We start from the raw sequence: 20000 nt of genomic DNA on the forward strand, positions 1-20000 counted from the left end.
TATATTGCGCTGTTTTCACTTGGTGATTCACGACTGGAGCATGCACCGTTTCATAATTTATGCCGGACTCGGTGGTGATAGAAACACGCGGCAGGACGTGGAGGGGTGGAGTCTGGGGAGTTTTTTTTTATTGTGAGCTGAGGGGTGAATCAGTGGAATAGTGACATAATGCAGCTGGTGGTGGAATAATTTTCCCGTCAGGCAGACCTCCCACATACCCCACGAAGACTTCCTCCAGTCAACACGTGTTCGGATTTTTTTGGTTTTGTTTATAGATCATTTTCTTTTCCCCCAAGGTCAAGTCCCCTAAGTGCTGCAAACATGAACACATTGTTTAGAGATTTTTTTTTGGATAAAACAGGAGATCCATGCAACATAAAGGCATCTGAATCAAATAGAGAATCAAAGATTGACTTTAACTTTTACGTCAAAAAACCATGAATCACCTTTTCTTCAATAATTTCATGATCATGCAAAGGAACACTTTACGCCGCAGCTCATTGATCTTGCTACAAAACCTGCATTCCTTCCTGGTGCATCACCTGACAGTGACACAGCTGCAACCTGTAAATGGTTCGCTTCAGCCTCGTAGTTTTGCGAGGTAAAATAACAGTTTATGAAAAAGCTCTGCGAGTAATGGATGTGCATGTGTGACTTGTCTTTAGCGTAGTTCCACTCAGCATGGTGGAGCATCCAGCTTCACTTTAATAATGTCTATAAAGAGGTTTCCATGTTTCTCAAGCTCGAGGTGTCGCATCACATCTCTCGACCAATGAGACAAAAACTCCACCTCGACGGATTAAAACTGTTAGTCCTGATTTACAATAATGCAAGCTGTGATGTAATAGATCAGAGTGCATCAGGTTCACAAAGTCAACTCCAGTTATGTCTCCGGCGTGCATACAAACAGTTCAATAAACCGTCTTAAAGGTTCACTGTAGTTTTGGTAGAGAAATGTGAAAGTTGGAGACGTGTACAGGTTCTGTGGTTCATGGTCATAACTATAAACACAAACTGTCTTCAGAGGAACATTTGGTCCCTTGAACACTGTTTTATGGTGGTGGGCCTGCAACAGTGAACTGTAACTCTCCTGGTAGCTTTTAATAAAGTTTGTGTATTGAGTTCAGAAAATAGAGCAAAGCATTAACTACCAAATCTACATAGTCCAACTTTAAGGCGAAAGTTGTCCTCTACTGGATGTAGACATTAACAGAGTCATGTCTGCACAAAAATCTGGAAATATCACTGAACCATGTCAGTGACTTTCTGTCCCTCCACGTGTCAACAAATGCACGTTGTGTCTAAAGCACCCAGAGCCCTTTGGAGGGCGCCAGAGTGCACCAAACATAACGCTGCTAAAAGTTAAACGCACAGTATTTAACTTCTGCCACCAGGGGGCTCTCAATCAAAACAAAAACTGAAAATGACGTTGAGGCTGGTGGGGAATCATGGGAGTGATTCTATGCTCCCCTCACACCACCTCCGATGGAAAACACTTTAGTTGACTGTAGTCATGACGACCGGGTGAAACCGACCTGAGGAAGAGAACATGTTTACAGACGAGCTAACGTATCTGAGTATAATTTACATGACGTTTTTATCACAGCAGCACAGACAGTAACAGGACGGCAGCTTACGCTTCCTTATTGGTCTTTGACGTAACACTTGGCGTTTCCATGGCAACTAAACATGTTGTGTCTGTCACACGATGACCACGGCAAGACACGTTCAGTTTCAACTACAAAATTATGTATTTTTCTGGTTTTGATAACTGTTTGGAAATATTTGAGGTGATGTAAGTTAAAAAAAAAAGACACAGGTTTAGTATTTAGATGTTTATATTTAGATTTATTTACAATATTTAGATGTTTATATTTAGATTTATTTACAATATTTAGATGTTTTAGTGTAAAAATGTATTTTTTCATTTCATTTAAGGGCCTTAAGACCTCCTCAAACATTGGGTAACTACGTGCTGCTCTTTGTTAAAAGAGTCTCATCAGGGTTCACAGAATATTATCAAATGAATATTCTTGACTAATCCCGACCTTTCTGTCTTTAAGTCTTACTCAATAGAACATACGGAGTGTTTTGAAATAGTCTGAGTCTCTGCTCGGTGTGTGACTCAGTTACCGTCTGTTTGAACGTGACTTGTTGGTTTAGATTAATCCGGGGGGGATCAGACCTGCCACAGGACCATCACGGTGTCAGTGAGTTCTCTGACCTGAAGCGGCCTCATCATGAGATGACATGAGTCACACCGTGGTTTTTAAAGAAGATGATGAGGAGACTGCTCTCACATTGTGCCGGCGAGTTGGCAAACAGGAAGTAGTTTTCAGGTGGTCACAGTGAATACAGGGATGCACAGCAGCAGGGATTTCTTATTTTTTTAAGGCATTCAAACAATCCATCAGACTGTATATTTTTTAATTCCTGGTCTCTTCACTCTGTGTTTCATTTAGTTCACATGATATTTGACGTTGGGTCCATTTCAGAGAATAGTCTGAAAGTGACTTTCTGTTCAGAGCTGGTGATGTTTTTTATTTTTTATTGCTTTATCTTTTGGACTTTCTCTTTCAAACTTTCTGCAGTTTTCTAACGCCTGTCGAGTCGACACTACGGCGCTCGCCTTTGACTTCTGGCTAATGCTGGCGGCTACTGATGCTTCGTCTTACTTTGGTTACTTTTTCTCCTTCCCTCTGAATCCTCGCTGGTCGCGACTCCAGTTCACGGTAGTAGATGGTGTCCCTGACTTCTTATCTCATAATTTCGACTTTATTATCTCATAAATTTGATTTTTGCAAATCCCAATCGAGTTATTCTGCTCTGAGTCTGACGCGGTGCAAAACACCAACACTGGGGGGCGCTGTGGTAACTCTCTTCGGCTGCGCTGCTTGTTCTTCTTCTCTGTGTTCAATGGCGGCTCACTACTGCCACCTACTGTGTCAGACTGTGTAGGACTCTTAATAAGTAAATGAACGCCGTTATTATTTAAGTTAAAATGTCTTCTGACAAAATATTCTAATATGACATGATAAATGATCTGACCTCACCGTGCGTCCCTCCTGTCTCAGCTGCTCTGGACGTCTTAAGATGGAACAGAATCTCATATTCTATAGTTTCTGATCTGCTGTCTAGTTTGTGGTTCTGGTGTTCATGTACATAAAGCGAGCGTGATGGCGGTCTCACTGAGGATTACCTCGGGGTCCAGGCGGCGGTATGAGGCGGCTGTGTGTGCATTCAGAGTTCAGGGCGTCCAATAGGAAACAAAGCACACAATGTATAAAGTGTAGGCCTCGATCGGAGCTGCAAGGGGCCATAAAGTACATGACAGACAAGGAATGCGGCCCCCAGAGAGAGAGACCCCCGAGGAGTTGAAACCCCCCCCCCCCTTCTTATCACACACACACACACACACTCATGTTCGTACCCTTTGGGGAGCGAACAATCCCCTCTTGCAATGCGGTCCCTAATCTCTTGCCACCAGACACGACTTTGATGTGAAGCCCCCCCCCCCCCCCCCCCTTTAACCCCCTGTCCTTCGTGTCCCCTTTCCGTGGGCCCCTCACTCTCTGCCCTCCATCCTTCCTCAGTTCTCCTAATTTATCTCACTTCCACCTTCGCTCGCCCTCTCTCTCTCTCTCTCTCTCTCCCTTTTTGAATCTTAAAGCTAAAAAGATGCAGAAACAAACTTCTGAATTCAACGATGAGTTTTGAAAAAAATAATTTATTTTTAAGTTAAAGTAAACATCTGAGCAGGTTAGCAGGTACCTGTTTGGTGTGTGTGTGTGTGTGTGTGTGTGTGTGTGTGTGTGTGTAAGGTTAAAGGTTTGGAGAAGTGAACTCGCTCACCTCTGAGTGAAGGGGGAGTCCCTCACTGATGAATCTGCATCGCTGTATCCAGTCAGAGTGCACACAGCTCTGCACACACTGAGAAAAACTTCTTCCAGTCTGCTACAAAAAAAAACTCTGTTTGTGTGAATCTGAGGTCTAAACCCACGACTATCCGTTGAGGTTAGGACACAATCTCATTTTTTTAAAGGTTGAAGGACCCGTGCACAAGATACAGGAAGATTTTTATTTGCAGAATCCAAGAAAAAAAAGATCATGTCGTGAGTTGTTAAGAAGAATTCATTTATCTGTTATGATGAAAAGTTGTTTCCAGAGAGAGCAGGCGGTCTTCTGTCTTTCTCTCACTCATACGCTGACTTTATGGATATAATAAACCAAAAAGAGGTCGGGAATTATACTTGGGTGGCCATAAATATTCCTGTTTGGCCCCCTACATGTTCTGTGTGTTTGTGGGAAACAAATAATCAAATATTTATTCCATCCCTTCTGGTATGGGATGTTTTTTTTTTTTTTCTGATGACACTGTATCGTCCTCTCTGAACGCCATCTTCTGCAGAGTTAATAAAACAAATGTTCCTCTACCTGTGACCCTCCCTCCTGTGTGTGCAGGATGCACCTGGTGGTCTCCTTCAGGGTGGGGTGTTTGTGTGTGTGTGTGGGGTGTGTGTGGGGGGGGGCGTTCTTTAAGCTCTTTAAGTCCATTTCCTCACATGCATGCACCCTGACTGACCTGTGTACCTGCAGCTCTGTGTGGGCATGTCACATCCACTCATGAAGAACCAGACAGGGCCGCCATGTTCCTTCTCTTTCAGGCACAGAGCGCCATTTCTTTCTTTTACAGGTTATGATCTATCTCCTCTAGAAAGAAACTAGGTTGAACCTTTTTTTGACAATCCTTTTTATTTTTGCATGAATGCACACACTTTGTTTTACCCATGCAGAATATATTTGTGTGATTGCATCTTGTTTATTTATCATGTGAAAGCATTTCAGTGTGACAACAGAAGAAAACGGCGTCCATGTTTGTTGACCGCTCGTTTCCTCGTCTGTGTCTCCTGCAGGTTTGAAAAGGAGTCAGGACAGAAAGTGGATCAGTCGACCGCCACAGCGATGCCTTCCAACAAATACTCTGCTGCCATCATCATGGAGGAGAGCAAGAACATGACCGCCACTGTGAGTCACACACACACACACACACACACACACACACACACACACACACACACACCTTCCCTCTGTTGTTTACAGAGTGTGTTTCAGATGCCCGGGCAGGAGTGCCAGCGTGTTATATGAGTCTAATTGAGAATGCATGTTGGCTGTGAGGGATAAAGCATGCGCCACACACACACACCCCGACACGCACACACACACACACACACACACACACACATAGTAAGAAAGACACACACACACACATAGTAAGAAAGACACACACACACACACACACACAGTAAGAAAGACACACACACACACACACAGTAAGAAAGACACACACACACACACACAGTAAGAAAGACACACACACACACACAGTAAGAAAGACACACACACACACACACACACACAGTAAGAAAGACACACACACACACACACACACACACACACAGTAAGAAAGACACACACACACACACACAGTAAGAAAGACACACACACACAGTAAGAAAGACACACACACACACACTTTCATGACCTGCACACACACACACACACACACACACACACACACACACACACACACACACACACACACTTTCATGACCTGCACACACACACACACACACACACACACACACACACACACACACACACACACACACACAGTCACAGGCTCCTCCTCGTCCGTTAGAACTTCTTCCTCTTTTTTAGCCTCATACCTCAGTCGGTCTGAGAGGGAGACTTCCTGCGCGGCGCCTTCTCTTCTTCTGCTCTTGTACGGGTTTCTTCTTCTCTCTTTTGAGCTTCCTGTCGCTCTTCACTCTTCATGAGAGATTGAACGTTACAGTTTGAACTTAAAGTGAAGTGATCCGCTTCACTCGAAATACGCCTAGAGTCTTAACGACCCAGACAGGAAGTCAGACTGAACACATGGGGCATCCTGTCAGTTTCAAAGTAAAACACCATGTTCTGATCACATATCTCATCACTTTTGTAAAAAAAACAGGAAGCAAATGAACAGCCAGTCAACGTTTGGATTGTATGTTTGCTCGTTTGCTCTCCTGTGAACTCCTAAAATCAGCTGCTCATGGCTGCGCCCCGGCTTCAGAAACGGGTCCAGTATCCCACCTTCAAGTCGATCAAATCCACGGTGCAAAGAGAACGGATGCAGAGGACGAGTAAAACAGATCACCTGATCTGTTAGAATCAAACTCTGCAGGGTTGGTGATACTAAAAAAAGTAGCTGGTGATATCCTCAGCTTTTTGCAGATAGAGTCAGGCTGTCCCGTGCAGAAGAATAGAGGTGCAGGTTTGTTTTGTTTGGCCACTTTTTCTTCACCTGAGGGTCGGCCGGGTGGAGACAGGAACGTGTTAGCAGTCATGTGCGTCTGTGTGCATGAAACAAACAAAACACCCAGGGTTAAAAAGTCCAGAGGTTTCCTTTAAAGTCTTTATATGTGATTTTTCACACTTAAATGTAATAGAAATCAAATATATCCTCTGAAAATAACACGTTCATTTCAGGTAAATTTACATGCAGTGTGAAGATACGAGATTACATTGTTTTGGTTTCATGCTGGTGCTCGAGGGCGACATCTGCTGGATCAAAAAATCACTTATAAAGACTTTAAGAAACACTTTTGCACAACTGACTGCACAATTCTTCTGCAAAAATGATTGTAAGATAGGCTCCATCTTTAACTATTGTAACGATCGAAACCTCAAACATGGCAGAAAGTATCGGAGTCTTTGATATTCTGAAAATGTGAGTTTGCATTTTCGTTCAGACTTGCAGCATCACAGAAGAAAAAAAAAAAAACAGCCCCAGAGGCAGCGATTGAGAAGAAATCATGGCACTTTATATCTCACATTTCTTAGTTAACAGATGATCAAACTATTCAAGCGTCCAAACCCCCCCCCCCCCCCCCCCCCCAACCCCCCGGGGTGACAATTAAGCAGCGTGCAGCGTTTAGCAGCAGTCCTGTTTTAAACGTCAGCTCTGCGTCTTTAAATCACTTCGGCCTCCCTAAGATGTTTTGACAGCGCCGTCAGAGCGCCGCGGGCCAGGCTGCTGCTCGCTGTGGAATGTGTGTGTGTGTGTGACGTGGGTCGCTGAAAGCTGCACAGTGCAAGGCCTTAAACGCTGCAAACACACACACACACACACACACACACAGGAGTGCTGCAGAGTGAATGAACTGATTGGAACATGTTGCACACTCGACACTGTAAACGTTGAAATAGAAATAGTGGCCGAATCTGGACTATAAAGGAGAGACAAGAGGGAGGCAGGGGGGGGATAGGATCATTTGTGCTACTTTAATGCTTCATTGGACATGTTGATGTCTGCCAGCAGCACAGAGGAGGAGGAGGAGGAGGAGGGGGAGGGGGAGGAGGAGGAGGAGGAGGATACACAGGACGGCAGGTTAATGATGAATTATGAGGACAATAGTCTGCACAGTTACCTTGCTGTTATCAAACCCTACTTCCTGTTTCAGTCTGATTAAATGACACATTACACATCTCACTTAAGTCATAAAAAAGAAGTAAACTAATGCTCTTATCACGTCTAAGGCGGAAGGAGTTCATGCATCCAAGGCCGTGGATTTTAAAGATCGTCTGTGGAACAAAAAAAGGATAGCATGAAACAAACTCACAGGTTCCTGTTGTGTTCTCAGCTCTTAATCTCCAAGAATGTGTTGCAACAAAGACTCCCTTTTTCTCTGTCAACTTTTTTTTTCCTCATCTTTGATAAAAGACGACCTGGGCTGAGTTTGTGCGGACAAAGAGAGAGAGAGAGAGAGCGAGAAAAAGAGAGAGAGAGAGGTTTAAACAGAATGAGTTAAATAAGAGAAAATAAGAGAGGAGGGGTAAAAAGAGCGTTGGGCTACAGTTGAAGAAAACAAAAGAAACAACCGTCCAAAGGGAGTTCTCAAACTGAAAGTCCTGCAGCTTTTCATCACTGAGGTTGAAGCAAACAAATCTTTAGTAAGAGAAAGTTGTAGACTGGGTGGACTGGTTTTTGGGGCCCTCACTCGTGCAGAGATATCATGCTAACCTCGGGGCATGTCACATTCGTCCCTGACAGGCTCTTCAGCTAATTACAAGTTTTTTGTTTTTTTTACAGACAGACGACTGTCCTTTTGCTTCTGTTTCCACAGAATGCCAATGTGCACGTCTCAATGGTTTAAAAGTCCTGCAGAAAACGTCGACACAGCTGCAGAGGAATTAAGAAACGTTAAGACATCGATCATCTCTGTCGAGCGTTTCGGGGGATGGAGGGGGGCGATTGCGTCAGGCTCAAGCTGGATTCATAACTTCCTGTTACTGTCCTGACAAAAAACAGACAAGACGTGTTCCTCAAAACTATTTATAAAACAAGTTTCAATATTCTGCCTGGCTTAGCATGCAGCACTGAAAACAAGGGGAAACACCTTGACTGGCAAAGTCCAAAAGGAAATCAAATCCATCTACAGATGTGGCTAAGAGTTCGCTGATTAATCCTGCAGAAAAAGCATCAATCTGCTTCCTTATCAGGGATGATTGACTCTAAACTATTTCTCAGGCACTTGATCAGGACTGCAGGACGTTTCGGTTTCATGTGCAATATTTGGTAGTGAAACCATGAGAAGAGGAAGAGGTTTGTGTGTTGCTAAAAAAAACAACCTGTAGTAGTTTTTTTTGTTTGTGCACCATTCCTCATTTTCTCTCTCCTGTGTTTCTGACTCTGTCCGCTGTCCTATCTCTAGATGAAGGCGTGGGGGAAAAAAGCCAGAGAAATCCTTTATTTTAAAGTTAAAACTCGACGTGTCTTGTCAGGGCGACCGCCATGTTGTGGAAATGTCAAAGACGCTGCCGTCCTGTTGCTGTGATTAAAACATCATGTAAACTCACACACATCAGCTCGTCAGGAAACATATTCTCCTCCTCAGGTCGCTTTCACCCGGTCGTCATGACTACGGTTAACTCGGAGGTTGTTGACATCGGGCTTGGGGGGGGGGGGTGTTGGAGTAGCAGAGAGAATCACTCCCATGATTCCCCGCCAGCCTCGACGTCATCTTTTGTTTTTGTTTTGATCGAGAGCCCCCTGCTGGTGGAATTTACGCACTGTTCCTTTAAGTGTCTTTTAGAAGCAGCTCTTCTTTTCACCTTCAAACTTTTTTTGCAGGGAGATAAAATGAAAACTAGACAATCAAGCTGAGAAAGAAAAAACACTGCATAAGAAATGTATTGCTCTGGGTTTGAATATTTTTCTTCTGATAACAAGTTGATGATACGCCAGCATGAAGAAGTCTTTGGTAACGGTCCTGATGTTTATTTTTCTCAGTTTGTAAGTCGGGTATTTCATCAGAACCGGTTCCAGCTGGCGTCTGAAAATGATGATTTATATCTCTGAGACAGGAAGGTTAAAAGGAAAACAGTTTGTCATTAAAGGTCGTAAATCATTAACACGGCTGCTTCTGCATCTCGGGGTTTGAATTCATGAAGGAGCGGTGAACTTTACTTTCCTCCTTTATGGGTTTGACTTGATATCCAGTGTCTTGGGTGATGTTGTACCTTGCAGCTCACCCTCCCTGCAGGACGTAATGTGTAAGCTTACTGCTTGTAACTACACTGCAAGCTAACACACGCTAGCACAAGCTAACAGCTGTTGTTTGTCACCTGCCTGTCCAACAGGAAGCAGACAAACTCCACGTCTGCAGGTAAAAGCTTACACACGTTCCACCCTCGATTTGGAGCGAGCTTTATCAGCTCTGCGTTTAGCCTCACTGTGATTATATTTTATCTTCTTTGCCGCTATGTCCAATCACTCAAGAAAAAGTTTACCGGTAATTTAATTAATATTGATGAAAAAGTAAAAAATGTGCAAAATACTGATTTGTTTTTGACTATGAAACTAAAGAAAACATGCCGATTTAACATTTACTGCAGAAACCCTGCATCTCCCAGAAAGTTTTATGTCTTATAAATAACACTTACCTGTGTGTAAGACTGTCATTTTTTTAAGAGAATGCCTTTCATTTGCTTTAAGGTCACTTTTTGTCATATGAGCCGTTTTGAATCGTGTCCAAACACTGAATCGTATCGACTCCTAAACTCACCTGCTGCGCTGTCATTGGCTGGAGGAAACACACCAGCTCCCCGCCCAGAAACGAGTCGACCAATACTTCAAAATCCAGACAGAGGGCAAAAGTGAAGTCGTCACTTTTGCTTCATTTTGTTGAATTTTACTGGACTTCCATTTTCTTGTGAAAGTACGCATCACAGTAAAACGCCCGTTCATGCTCTTTGGGGCATTTTCAATCTTAGCCGCTTCAATACCAACAAAGACGGCAGATGCTTTGGTTTTTTTAGCCCCCGCATTGTCCTGCAGGAGAATTATGTTTTGCCCCCGGCTCAGGACTGTTTTCATTTGTCCAGCGCGGTGCAGACATCTGTGGGGAAAACCCCACCGAGGTCAGTGTCAGGCGAGTGCTTTTGCTTTTTTGGGCAGGACAGCTGCCAGGTGTGCATGTGAAACAGGAAGTAACTGAACCCAGCCCTGAGGTCAGTGTTCATGCTTGTTTTTGTCATATTTTATGAGTTAGCGTAATAAGAGTGTGTGCAGCGCTGCAGGGACTCCGTTGAGTTTTTACAGAGGTCTTTGGGGTCAAGTATTTCATTCAGGAAGGATTCAGTGTTCAGATGTGCGTCAGAGCATTTTGCATATACGTGTGATGTTTTAGTGACTGAACTCAGCAGTGACGCACACTGTTTCAGCGGCTCTGTATATTCCCCCGTTCTAATCCTCCGTTGACATTTCAGAAAATCTTAAATCAACATTTTTAATCCTGGAACTAAGACAACCAGCTGCAGTCAAGGAACTACGCATCCCACAATCCATTGCGGTTGCAACAGGACCCAACAAACGATAGTTTAGCGTGCTTCTTTTTGAACGTACACACATCTTCTTCTACTGTTATTATTATTTTTTTAATAATGTTGTCATAGACTGCAGTTTGTGTTCTACTTCCTGGAACGTCAGCGGTGCTCAGAGTAAGACACTTGAAGTAATGATTTTTAGCTGTTGCAGCCAGTGAGGCACATTTTGTGGCTTCATGCTGAGGCAGTCTGAGAGGTCAATCCCAAACTTTAACTTTAGCATTTTGCTGCGCTAAGTTTCCTGGTGAGTGCTTGAAAAGAGCTGGGATTCAAACGTCAACACAGATGGTTCAAGGACACTACATAGTCGTCTAGCATACAATATGAATAATGCTCTTAACAGGGATGTCATGGAATAAAGCACCAGAGTGATGAAGGGAGGAGATGTGAATCAGTTAGCTAAACTACAAAAAAAGGGGAGCTGATTGATGTGCCGAGGAAAATAATCAAGAAAACTAAATTGATTTTTTTCATTCTTAATGGTTATAGGATGTTTGATAAGCCTGTCATTTCAGATGTTAATCCCCTTAAAGACATTTACACCCTCTGGCTGTGATCTTTCTCTGCAGCTGCAGCCTGTGTGTGTTTCTCTCTGGACAGATTCTGGAGTTCTTGTCAAACAGCATCTGAACATCTGTGAGGGTTTTAACAAGCTGCCGTCCGTCTGTCATCTTTCCGCTTGTCTCTCTCACCTCTCTCATCACTCCTCTCCCTCCTGTTAACCACACGTTTGGTTCTGCTCGCTCTGCAGTCACTCCTCGCCTCCGCTCACCTCTGACACTCTTCACTCAGAGCCTCTTCGACTCTCAATCTGTCGGCTCGCTCTGCCCGCTGTCCATCCTCCATTCCTGAGGTATGACAGGAAAGACAAACTCGCTCTGCGGTGTTAAGTAATCAATCCATTCATACACCGCCGACAAAGCAGCGGCAGCAGTTCGGGGTTGGATGTCTTACCCGCAGAGGTTTCAAGTAACAAAGAACAAATACTTTGTTACCTTACTTAAGTAGACATTTTGGGTATCTATACTTTACTGGAGTAATTATTTTTCAGACGACTTTTTACTTCTACTCCTTACTTTTTTTTTTATGACCAACATTTTTATTGTTTTCACATTTTTTTACAACAGTACAATACCAGACAATAAATGATATAGAGCAATACCCAACAAGGGTAACACTATCAATGCAAGACAAAAAAGAGACAAACAGAAAAAAAAAACAGACCTGACAAACAAAAATTATAATTCAGTTAAATTAAATACAGGAATAAAGCAGGACGATTAAAATATATGTAAATAAATAAAAACGTAAAAAAATAAAAAGAACAAAATTCCTTACATTTTAAAAATAGCCTCGTTACTCCTATGTCATTCCGGCTTGTCATCGTTAAATAAACTATCCAGATTTTTGCACCATTACAATACTTATAGGCAACTAGTCATCATATCTTCCGCTCCATGAAACATGTTAATGCTCAGTAGTTCACATAAATGGTTCTTTAATGTATTTGTACTAAAATGTGTTCATTTTCAATGGGCATAAATGCAGCTGAAACAGGTGCATCCCAATAACATTATAGTCATTATGGCCTTTAGAAAAAATATTTTTTTGGGGAGGTGGGGTAGTGCACTATAGGCCCCTGTGGCGCGGCCTAAGCTTTTGTCCTTAATGGCATTTTTTTTCCCTTTACATTACTTTTACTTTTATACTTGAAGTAGTTTTGAAACCAGAACTTTTACACTTTTACACTTTGAGTAAAAAGCTTCTACAGAAGTCTTTTTAAACCCTAGTATCTATACTTCTACCTGAGTAATGATTGTCAATACTTTTGACGCCTCTGCTTACCCGAGGATTCATCGGGCATGTGGCTGCAGGAGCTGGGGATCGAACCCCCGACTCTACCACTGAGCCACAGCCGCCCCACGATGCTGCATCTTTTATTTCTGTCATAATTTCCACATCGTTTAGAGTCATGAGCTCCAGAAGATTCATCATCCTGTCTTTGGTGAACCTGCTGACCTTCTATTTCTTCTTTTTTTTTTTTGTTTTACTCCCTCTCTTCGTCTCCTGTGAGGCGCTCTTAGCTCTCCATCTTGAGCGCACACTTCACACACACAAAAGTTCACTGAGTTCATTTCTTATAGTGGAAATTTTGGCTGCACAAACCGCGAGCATTCTCCGTTTTTATATACGACAGTTAAACAATCACAAACGAGCTTGCATACGCGTCGCAGTGATTCAGCACGACCTCGCTGTTTGACATCTGCTGCACAGCTGCTCCGTCTTCTTCTACTCAGTTATTACGCTAATTTAAAAATAGTCTCATCGTGCAGTTAATCTTTTTTTTTTAAACAGTTTAAATGTGAGCGCTGGTTAAATCTGGTCGTTTAAATCCTGCAGCAGCATCTCAGTTAGAATCACAAAGGGTAAAATCATTTTGAATCTGTTTGTGGTGAAATGAGCCCGACAGAGACAGGAAGTAAGACTTATTTTACTATTTTAGATCAATTTCAAAGTGAAGAAACAAACTCCTGACCGCAGAGAGAGTGTTCAGTTGGGTCAGAAGAGTTTGAAATACCAACAAGAATATCTGCTAAGAATATTGTCTGTAGGGGGACTTGGCTTGGGAACCGAAGAGTCGCTGGATCGAGTCCCGGTTTGGAAATTAGTCTGGTTAGCTGGAGAGGAGCCAGTTCACTTCCTGTGCACTGCCGAGCCGCCCTCGAGCAAGATGCCATTTAGTTTGCTGCTTATGATGTAATCAAGCCGCTTTCACTTTTACACTTTTTTACTCAGATTGTTCTGATCTTGTTCACACAGGCACCTCAAAGCGGGAGACTATCACTGTTGGGATAGGAAGTAGGAAACCTGAGAAGCACTGTAACTGATTAGTAGTCGGTATGTTGTTGAGTGATCAGTACAAAGTGTGTATTTAGTTTCAAACACAGCTTAATGTGAGAGAGTTTGGTTTGTTGTTGTTCTTGGCTGCACCAATCTCGGTGAGTCTTTTATTTGGAAAATGGAGCGTGCTGTTAATTTCCTGATCTGGCGCCCCATCGCCGTGGCAACAGGGTTTAAAAAGGAACAACATACCAAAAGTTCACAATTTTCCTGACGGTCTGGCCTCAGTTTTTTTTTGTTTGTTTGCCATTTCAGTCAATCAATCAATCAATCAATTTTAAAGGTAAAAAGACCTTACTCATTGTTATGTTATATAAAGCAGGTAAAAGACCTTACTCATTGTTATGTTACATAAAGCAGGTAAAATACCTTACTCATTGTTATGTTACATAAAGCAGGTAAAAGACCTTACTCATTGTTATGTTACAAAAAGCAGGTAAAAGACCTTACTTATTGTTATGTTACATAAAGCAGGTAAAAGACCTTACTCATTGTTATGTTACATAAAGCAGGTAAAAGACCTTACTCTTTGTTATGTTACATAAAGCAGGTAAAAGACCTTACTCATTGTTATGTTACAAAAAGCAGGTAAAAGACCTTACTCATTGTTATGTTACAAAAAGCAGGTAAAAGACCTTACTCTTTGTTATGTTACATAAAGCAGGTAAAAGACCTTACTCATTGTTATGTTACATAAAGCAGGTAAAAGACCTTACTCATTGTTATGTTACATAAAGCAGGTAAAAGACCTTACTCATTGTTATGTTACATAAAGCAGGTAAAAGACCTTACTCATTGTTATGTTACAAAAAGCAGGTAAAAGACCTTACTCATTGTTATGTTACATAAAGCAGGTAAAAGACCTTACTCATTGTTATGTTACATAAAGCAGGTAAAAGACCTTACTCATTGTTATGTTACATAAAGCAGGTAAAAGACCTTACTCATTGTTATGTTACATAAAGCAGGTAAAAGACCTTACTCATTGTTATGTTACAAAAAGCAGGTAAAAGACCTTACTCATTGTTATGTTACATAAAGCAGGTAAAAGACCTTACTCATTGTTATGTTACATAAAGCAGGTAAAAGACCTTACTCATTGTTATGTTACATAAAGCAGGTAAAAGACCTTACTCATTGTTATGTTACATAAAGCAGGTAAAAGACCTTACTCTTTGTTATGTTACATAAAGCAGGTAAAAGACCTTACTCATTGTTATGTTACAAAAAGCAGGTAAAAGACCTTACTCTTTGTTATGTTACATAAAGCAGGTAAAAGACCTTACTCATTGTTATGTTACAAAAAGCAGGTAAAAGACCTTACTCATTGTTATGTTATATAAAGCAGGTAAAAAGACCTTACTTATTGTTATGTTACAAAGATCCGGTCTATCCATCATGAGCACTTTAGCAAAGCAGCAAAAGTTACGAAAGAAAACACTTTCTTATTAAAAGGCAGAAATCTTCGGCCGGATCCCCGGCTCATGATGAAACAGCCTTCATAGGACTAGCTTGGAAGGGGATAGGGGGAGAGATGGGATAAGATGCAGGAAGAGGGATAGGGAGCAAGGGGGTGGGGGGAGGCAAACCGTCCATCAACAATCCGGTGGGGAGGGGGTGTGTGTGTGTGTGTGTGTGTGTGTGTAGGGGGGGGGTTGTTCTGGCAAGCCGTCCCTCAACGATCTTGAGGAGCCTAAGAGAGCTCAAGAGCTCCCAGGAAAGTAGGTGGTTAGTGACTGAGATTTACAGATAGATACATGCAGTAATATGATGTACTGTATATGCAGAGAGAGAGAGAGAGAGAGAGAGAGGGAGAGAGAGGGAGAGAGAGAGAGAGGAGCTCAGGGTGCCAGTTCCCCCGGTAGTCTAAGCCTATAGCAGCATAACTAAGAGCTGGTCTACACCAGCACCAGCCCTAACTATAAGATTTATCAAAAAGGAAAGTTTTAAGTCTATTCTTAAAAATACAGACTGTGTCTGCCTCCCGGACCCCGGCTGGAAGGCGGTTCCAGAGGAGAGGAGCCCGATAACTGAAGGCTTTACCTCCCATAGTACACTTAGAGACTGTAGGTACCACTAGCAGGCCTGCATTCTGGGACCGTAATGTTCTCGAGGGACAGTACGGCACTAGTAGCTCCTTCAGGTAAGATGGTGCCTGACCATTTAGAGCTTTGTAGGTGAGAAGAAGGATCTTGAATTCTATTCTAGACTGTATAGGGAGCCAGTGCAGAGAAGCCAGGACAGGAGTAATGTGGTCCCTTTTCCTAGTTCTGGTCAGTACACGAGCTGCAGAGTTCTGGACCCGTTGAAGAGTCTTTAGAGATTTGCCAGAGCACCCTGACAAAAGAGAGTTACAATAATCCAGTCTGGAGGTAACAAATGCATGAACTAGTTTTTCTGCATCATTTTGCGACAGGATATTCCTGATCTTGGATATATTACGAAGGTGAAAGTAGGCTGTTCTTGAAACTTGACTGATGTGAGAGCTAAAGGACATATCTTGATCAAATAGAACTCCTAGATTCCTAACAGTGGTGCTAGATGCCAGGCTGATGTCATTAAGGACAGTCACATCACTAGAAAAAGTCTCTCTGAGGTTCTTAGGGCCTAGCACAATAACTTCAGTCTTGTCTGAGTTAAGTAGCAAAACATTTCTGGTCATCCAGGTCCTAACGTCCTTAAGGCATGTTTCTAGCTGACATAACTGACTGGTACCATCGGGCTTCATTGATACATAAAGCTGAGTATCATCTGCATAACAATGAAACTGTATGGAGTGTTTCCTCATAATATTTCCCAGAGGAAGCATATATAATGTAAAGAGAACTGGTCCAAGCACTGAACCTTGTGGGACTCCATGGCAAACTTTAGTGTGCATAGAGGACTCATCATTAACATGTACAAACTGAGATCGGTCTGATAAGTAGGATTCAAACCAACTTAAAGCAGTCCCTGTAATTCCAAGTAAATGTTCTATTCTATTTGTTCCATTTGAAAGCACATTATTTAATTAATTAAATTATTTAATACTGTTAAATTACATATTTCCCCCTCTTAGATACATTACCATTATATTATTTATTTCAGCACCTTTGCAATCCTCACTACATGACTTTTAGTGCAGAATATTTTCTATGTAAGAGGTGACTAATACATCTGTATAAATTAACTGTAATCTGAAAACATAATCTACATAAATATATTTTCTGCAAATTATTTTAGAAAAATTGCTTCCACGTTTCAGCTATTCATTTATTTATTTTTTAGATAAATGCATGGGCAGATTTTTCCAGGTCCTGCTAAGACCTCTGATTCTTTTTCTTTGTTTTCTGGCCTCAGTTTTAACATCAGTCCGCTTCATACCCAGCGAACCTCTCCCCTACAGGAGCTTTTAACACACATTCAGAGACGTGATGGTCTCAGGGTGTTACTTCAACACTTTGATAAATGCTCATCTTTTGTATTTTGGACTTTACAGGGTTACTGGGCGGATTAGTTTGAATCACGACCTAAGGGGGAATTCACACGTTCAAGTCCAAACAGAGCTGAGTTCAGGGCTTAAAGGAAACACATGGCGCAGGTCTCACATGGCTGCAGAGAAGTGATGCAGAGACAAAACTGTCCTCGCTGACATCGGCAGCTCAATCCTCTCAGATTCATCTCCAGACGCTGTCTTGTTGTTGTTGTTGTTGTTGTTCTCCGGTTTCTTTTTTGGTTCTTCATGTGGTGGTTAGTTGGACGTGCCAGCACACCTGACAGATGATACTTTGGCTGCCGTGCAAGATTTTTGTGTAAATTTCGAATCTTGACACTTTGTCTGTGACTTTGACATGAGCGGGGTGAGATTGTGTTTCATTTGTAAAAACAACACCCCGTCCCCTCGAGGTTTCGACTAAAAGCCCCCACAGCTCTCTGCTGAAAGTCATTTGTCTTATCACTGGCTTTGTTGTGCTAACTTTTTGTCTGTTCAGCACAAAATACTTTTTGAGTATGTCGTGTAAGTCCTGCATAGACTCGCTTTTGAAGGAAGAATGTGCAACTTTTTGATCCAGTAGATGTCGCCCTTGAGCACCAGCATGAAACCAAAACAAATTGCTGTTAGGCCACGCCTCCTCCATACTGAAGCCTCCGCTCTCCTCCAGAGACACACTTAGGAGTTAGCACCAAGGAGTTATCAACTAGAACGCACCTTTAAGCACAAGTGGCGGACAAAATCATCCTTTGCTCGAGCTGCTATCACCTGTGTCCTACATTGTTGTGTTAGCATGCTAATGTTAGCGCCCTTTAGTTAGCTCGTAGCTTCACATTTCATGTAAATTGACACAGTGAGTGTCTCCTCGTCGACTAAAACAGCTTTTATATAATGGGAGGATAAACTTGATCTCTGCTTTGTTTATGTGTAACATGTCGCACATTCTTCCTTTCAAACAGTTTTAAGAAAATATATGAAATATGAAATATTTGTCAGTCTCTCCGTAGCGTCTACCCGCTTCTAAATCTCTGATTCACAGCAACGATTGATTTACAATTTTCAGTCTTATGCTGCAATTTTTAAAACCGGTGAAGGGACGACCCCCCCCCCATCTCTATCTGGCTAGTATGCACTGAATAAGAGTAGTCTTACATGTCACTGTTCATAACAAAAGCAGTTTACTGCTGGATGGGACACTTCAAGAAAAAAACATTTGAGGTGAAAATGAAGAGTATACTCACTTCCTAAGGCTAACACTGGTTTAACCTGATATATACTATATGACCCAGAGGTGACCCAGTTGGAAAGCCACTTTTAGGATGTTCCGCCGTGATCCAACAGGTTTCTCACTGAGCCTGCAGATTTGCATGTTGCTAATGTTTGGGGCTCGACATAATTACAGCAACAACATCGAGAGACAGTTTAATTGCAGACGTCGTCACACATGCGCAGTCAGCCCGAGGCGCATTTGAATGAGATCTGACAAAAAAAAGTTTTGTTCCAGCACACTGAGCATGGCGCTGGGTGGGCCGCCCTATGAGTTGTTGTGACTGGTAACAGAGTGGAATAGATCATATAGCTTTAGGCTACCTATTATTAAGAAACTGTTACAACAGCCGCAGCGCTTCATATCCACTCCCTCGACTAATATAAAGTCATCTCCAGGTTCCATGACACCAAGATGGCGTCCGCTGAAAAGGCAACTTCAGGACTTGCAGACCACAAACCCATGATTAGCATGATTAGCATGATTGTGGCTACGTCAACTTTTTACAAGATTATTTTAAACTTGTGTCTGTCCTCAGGCGCCGGTGAACGGAGACACGCCTCCAGCAGAGAACCTATCAGAGAACGACAGCGGCGTGGAGCTGACCAACGAGAACAGCCCTCTGACTGCTGCCGAACCGCCCTCGCCGTTCAGCCCGAAGCAGAACGGAGACGCCGCCTCACCTCAAGGTAAAACATCCACACAGAGTTTAAAATAAAGACACGAGGCACGTTTACTGAGACACGGATTCAAAGATTATGGAGACTTTATTCCAGAGGAAAACAAATTTTCTATACAATTACATGACCCCCCCCCCCAACACGGCCGTTTTGGACGCCCCTCAGTTTGCCAGATATGAGAGCAGTTATCAGGTCAACAGGTGTTGCAGTGATGGAAGCGGTCAAGAGAAGTGGTTCAGATAGAAGTGATTGTACCCGACCTAAAAAGCCTCTGCATGTTTCTAATAAGCTCCACGAGCAGAAACGTGCTCAAACTAGGATCAATATTGGAGATGCTTTTGAAAAATGGAGAGAGGTTAGAACACAGAAAGGTTTACAGACCCATGCAGAGCTGGATAAACACTGAAGCTTCAGAGTCCACCACATGGTGACCTGTGTGAGCATGGACTCTAGAGAGGAGGGGGGGGAGACAGCTCTATATGATGTTTTTACCCATTTTAAACACTAGGGGGCAGAGTTACATATCGCTCCTTTGCAGACACGTTTCTAGTTTTTATAACCTGCTGCTCCGGGTCAGTTTCGGCCTCTTCTTTGTTTAAAGGCCGTTTGCTCAATTTGTTGGATCGGAGTCACACGGACAAACATGGACTTTAAACTCTGTTTTTAAAACGTGTTGTTGAGATCAGCAACTGGCCAAATTCTCTGTGCTGCATCAGAGACAAAACAAAAACGACCTTTTGCATGTGATCTC

At 42.5% G+C, this 20000-nt stretch overlaps 1 protein-coding gene across 1 annotated transcript in view; it reads left to right on the top strand.

Moving 5' to 3' along the window:
* Positions 1–20000, top strand: part of dnmt3bb.1 (DNA (cytosine-5-)-methyltransferase 3 beta, duplicate b.1) — a 40775-nt gene that overhangs the window by 1357 nt on the left and 19418 nt on the right. The window contains exons 2-3 of the mRNA XM_061058302.1: positions 4914–5025; positions 19108–19258. Of these exons, the coding sequence (XP_060914285.1) occupies positions 4914–5025; positions 19108–19258 (263 nt within the window). The remainder of the gene's footprint in view (positions 1–4913; positions 5026–19107; positions 19259–20000) is intronic.

The sequence above is a fragment of the Labrus mixtus genome, chromosome 15, assembly GCF_963584025.1.
Source record: "Labrus mixtus chromosome 15, fLabMix1.1, whole genome shotgun sequence".
NCBI classification, from domain to species: domain Eukaryota; kingdom Metazoa; phylum Chordata; class Actinopteri; order Labriformes; family Labridae; genus Labrus; species Labrus mixtus.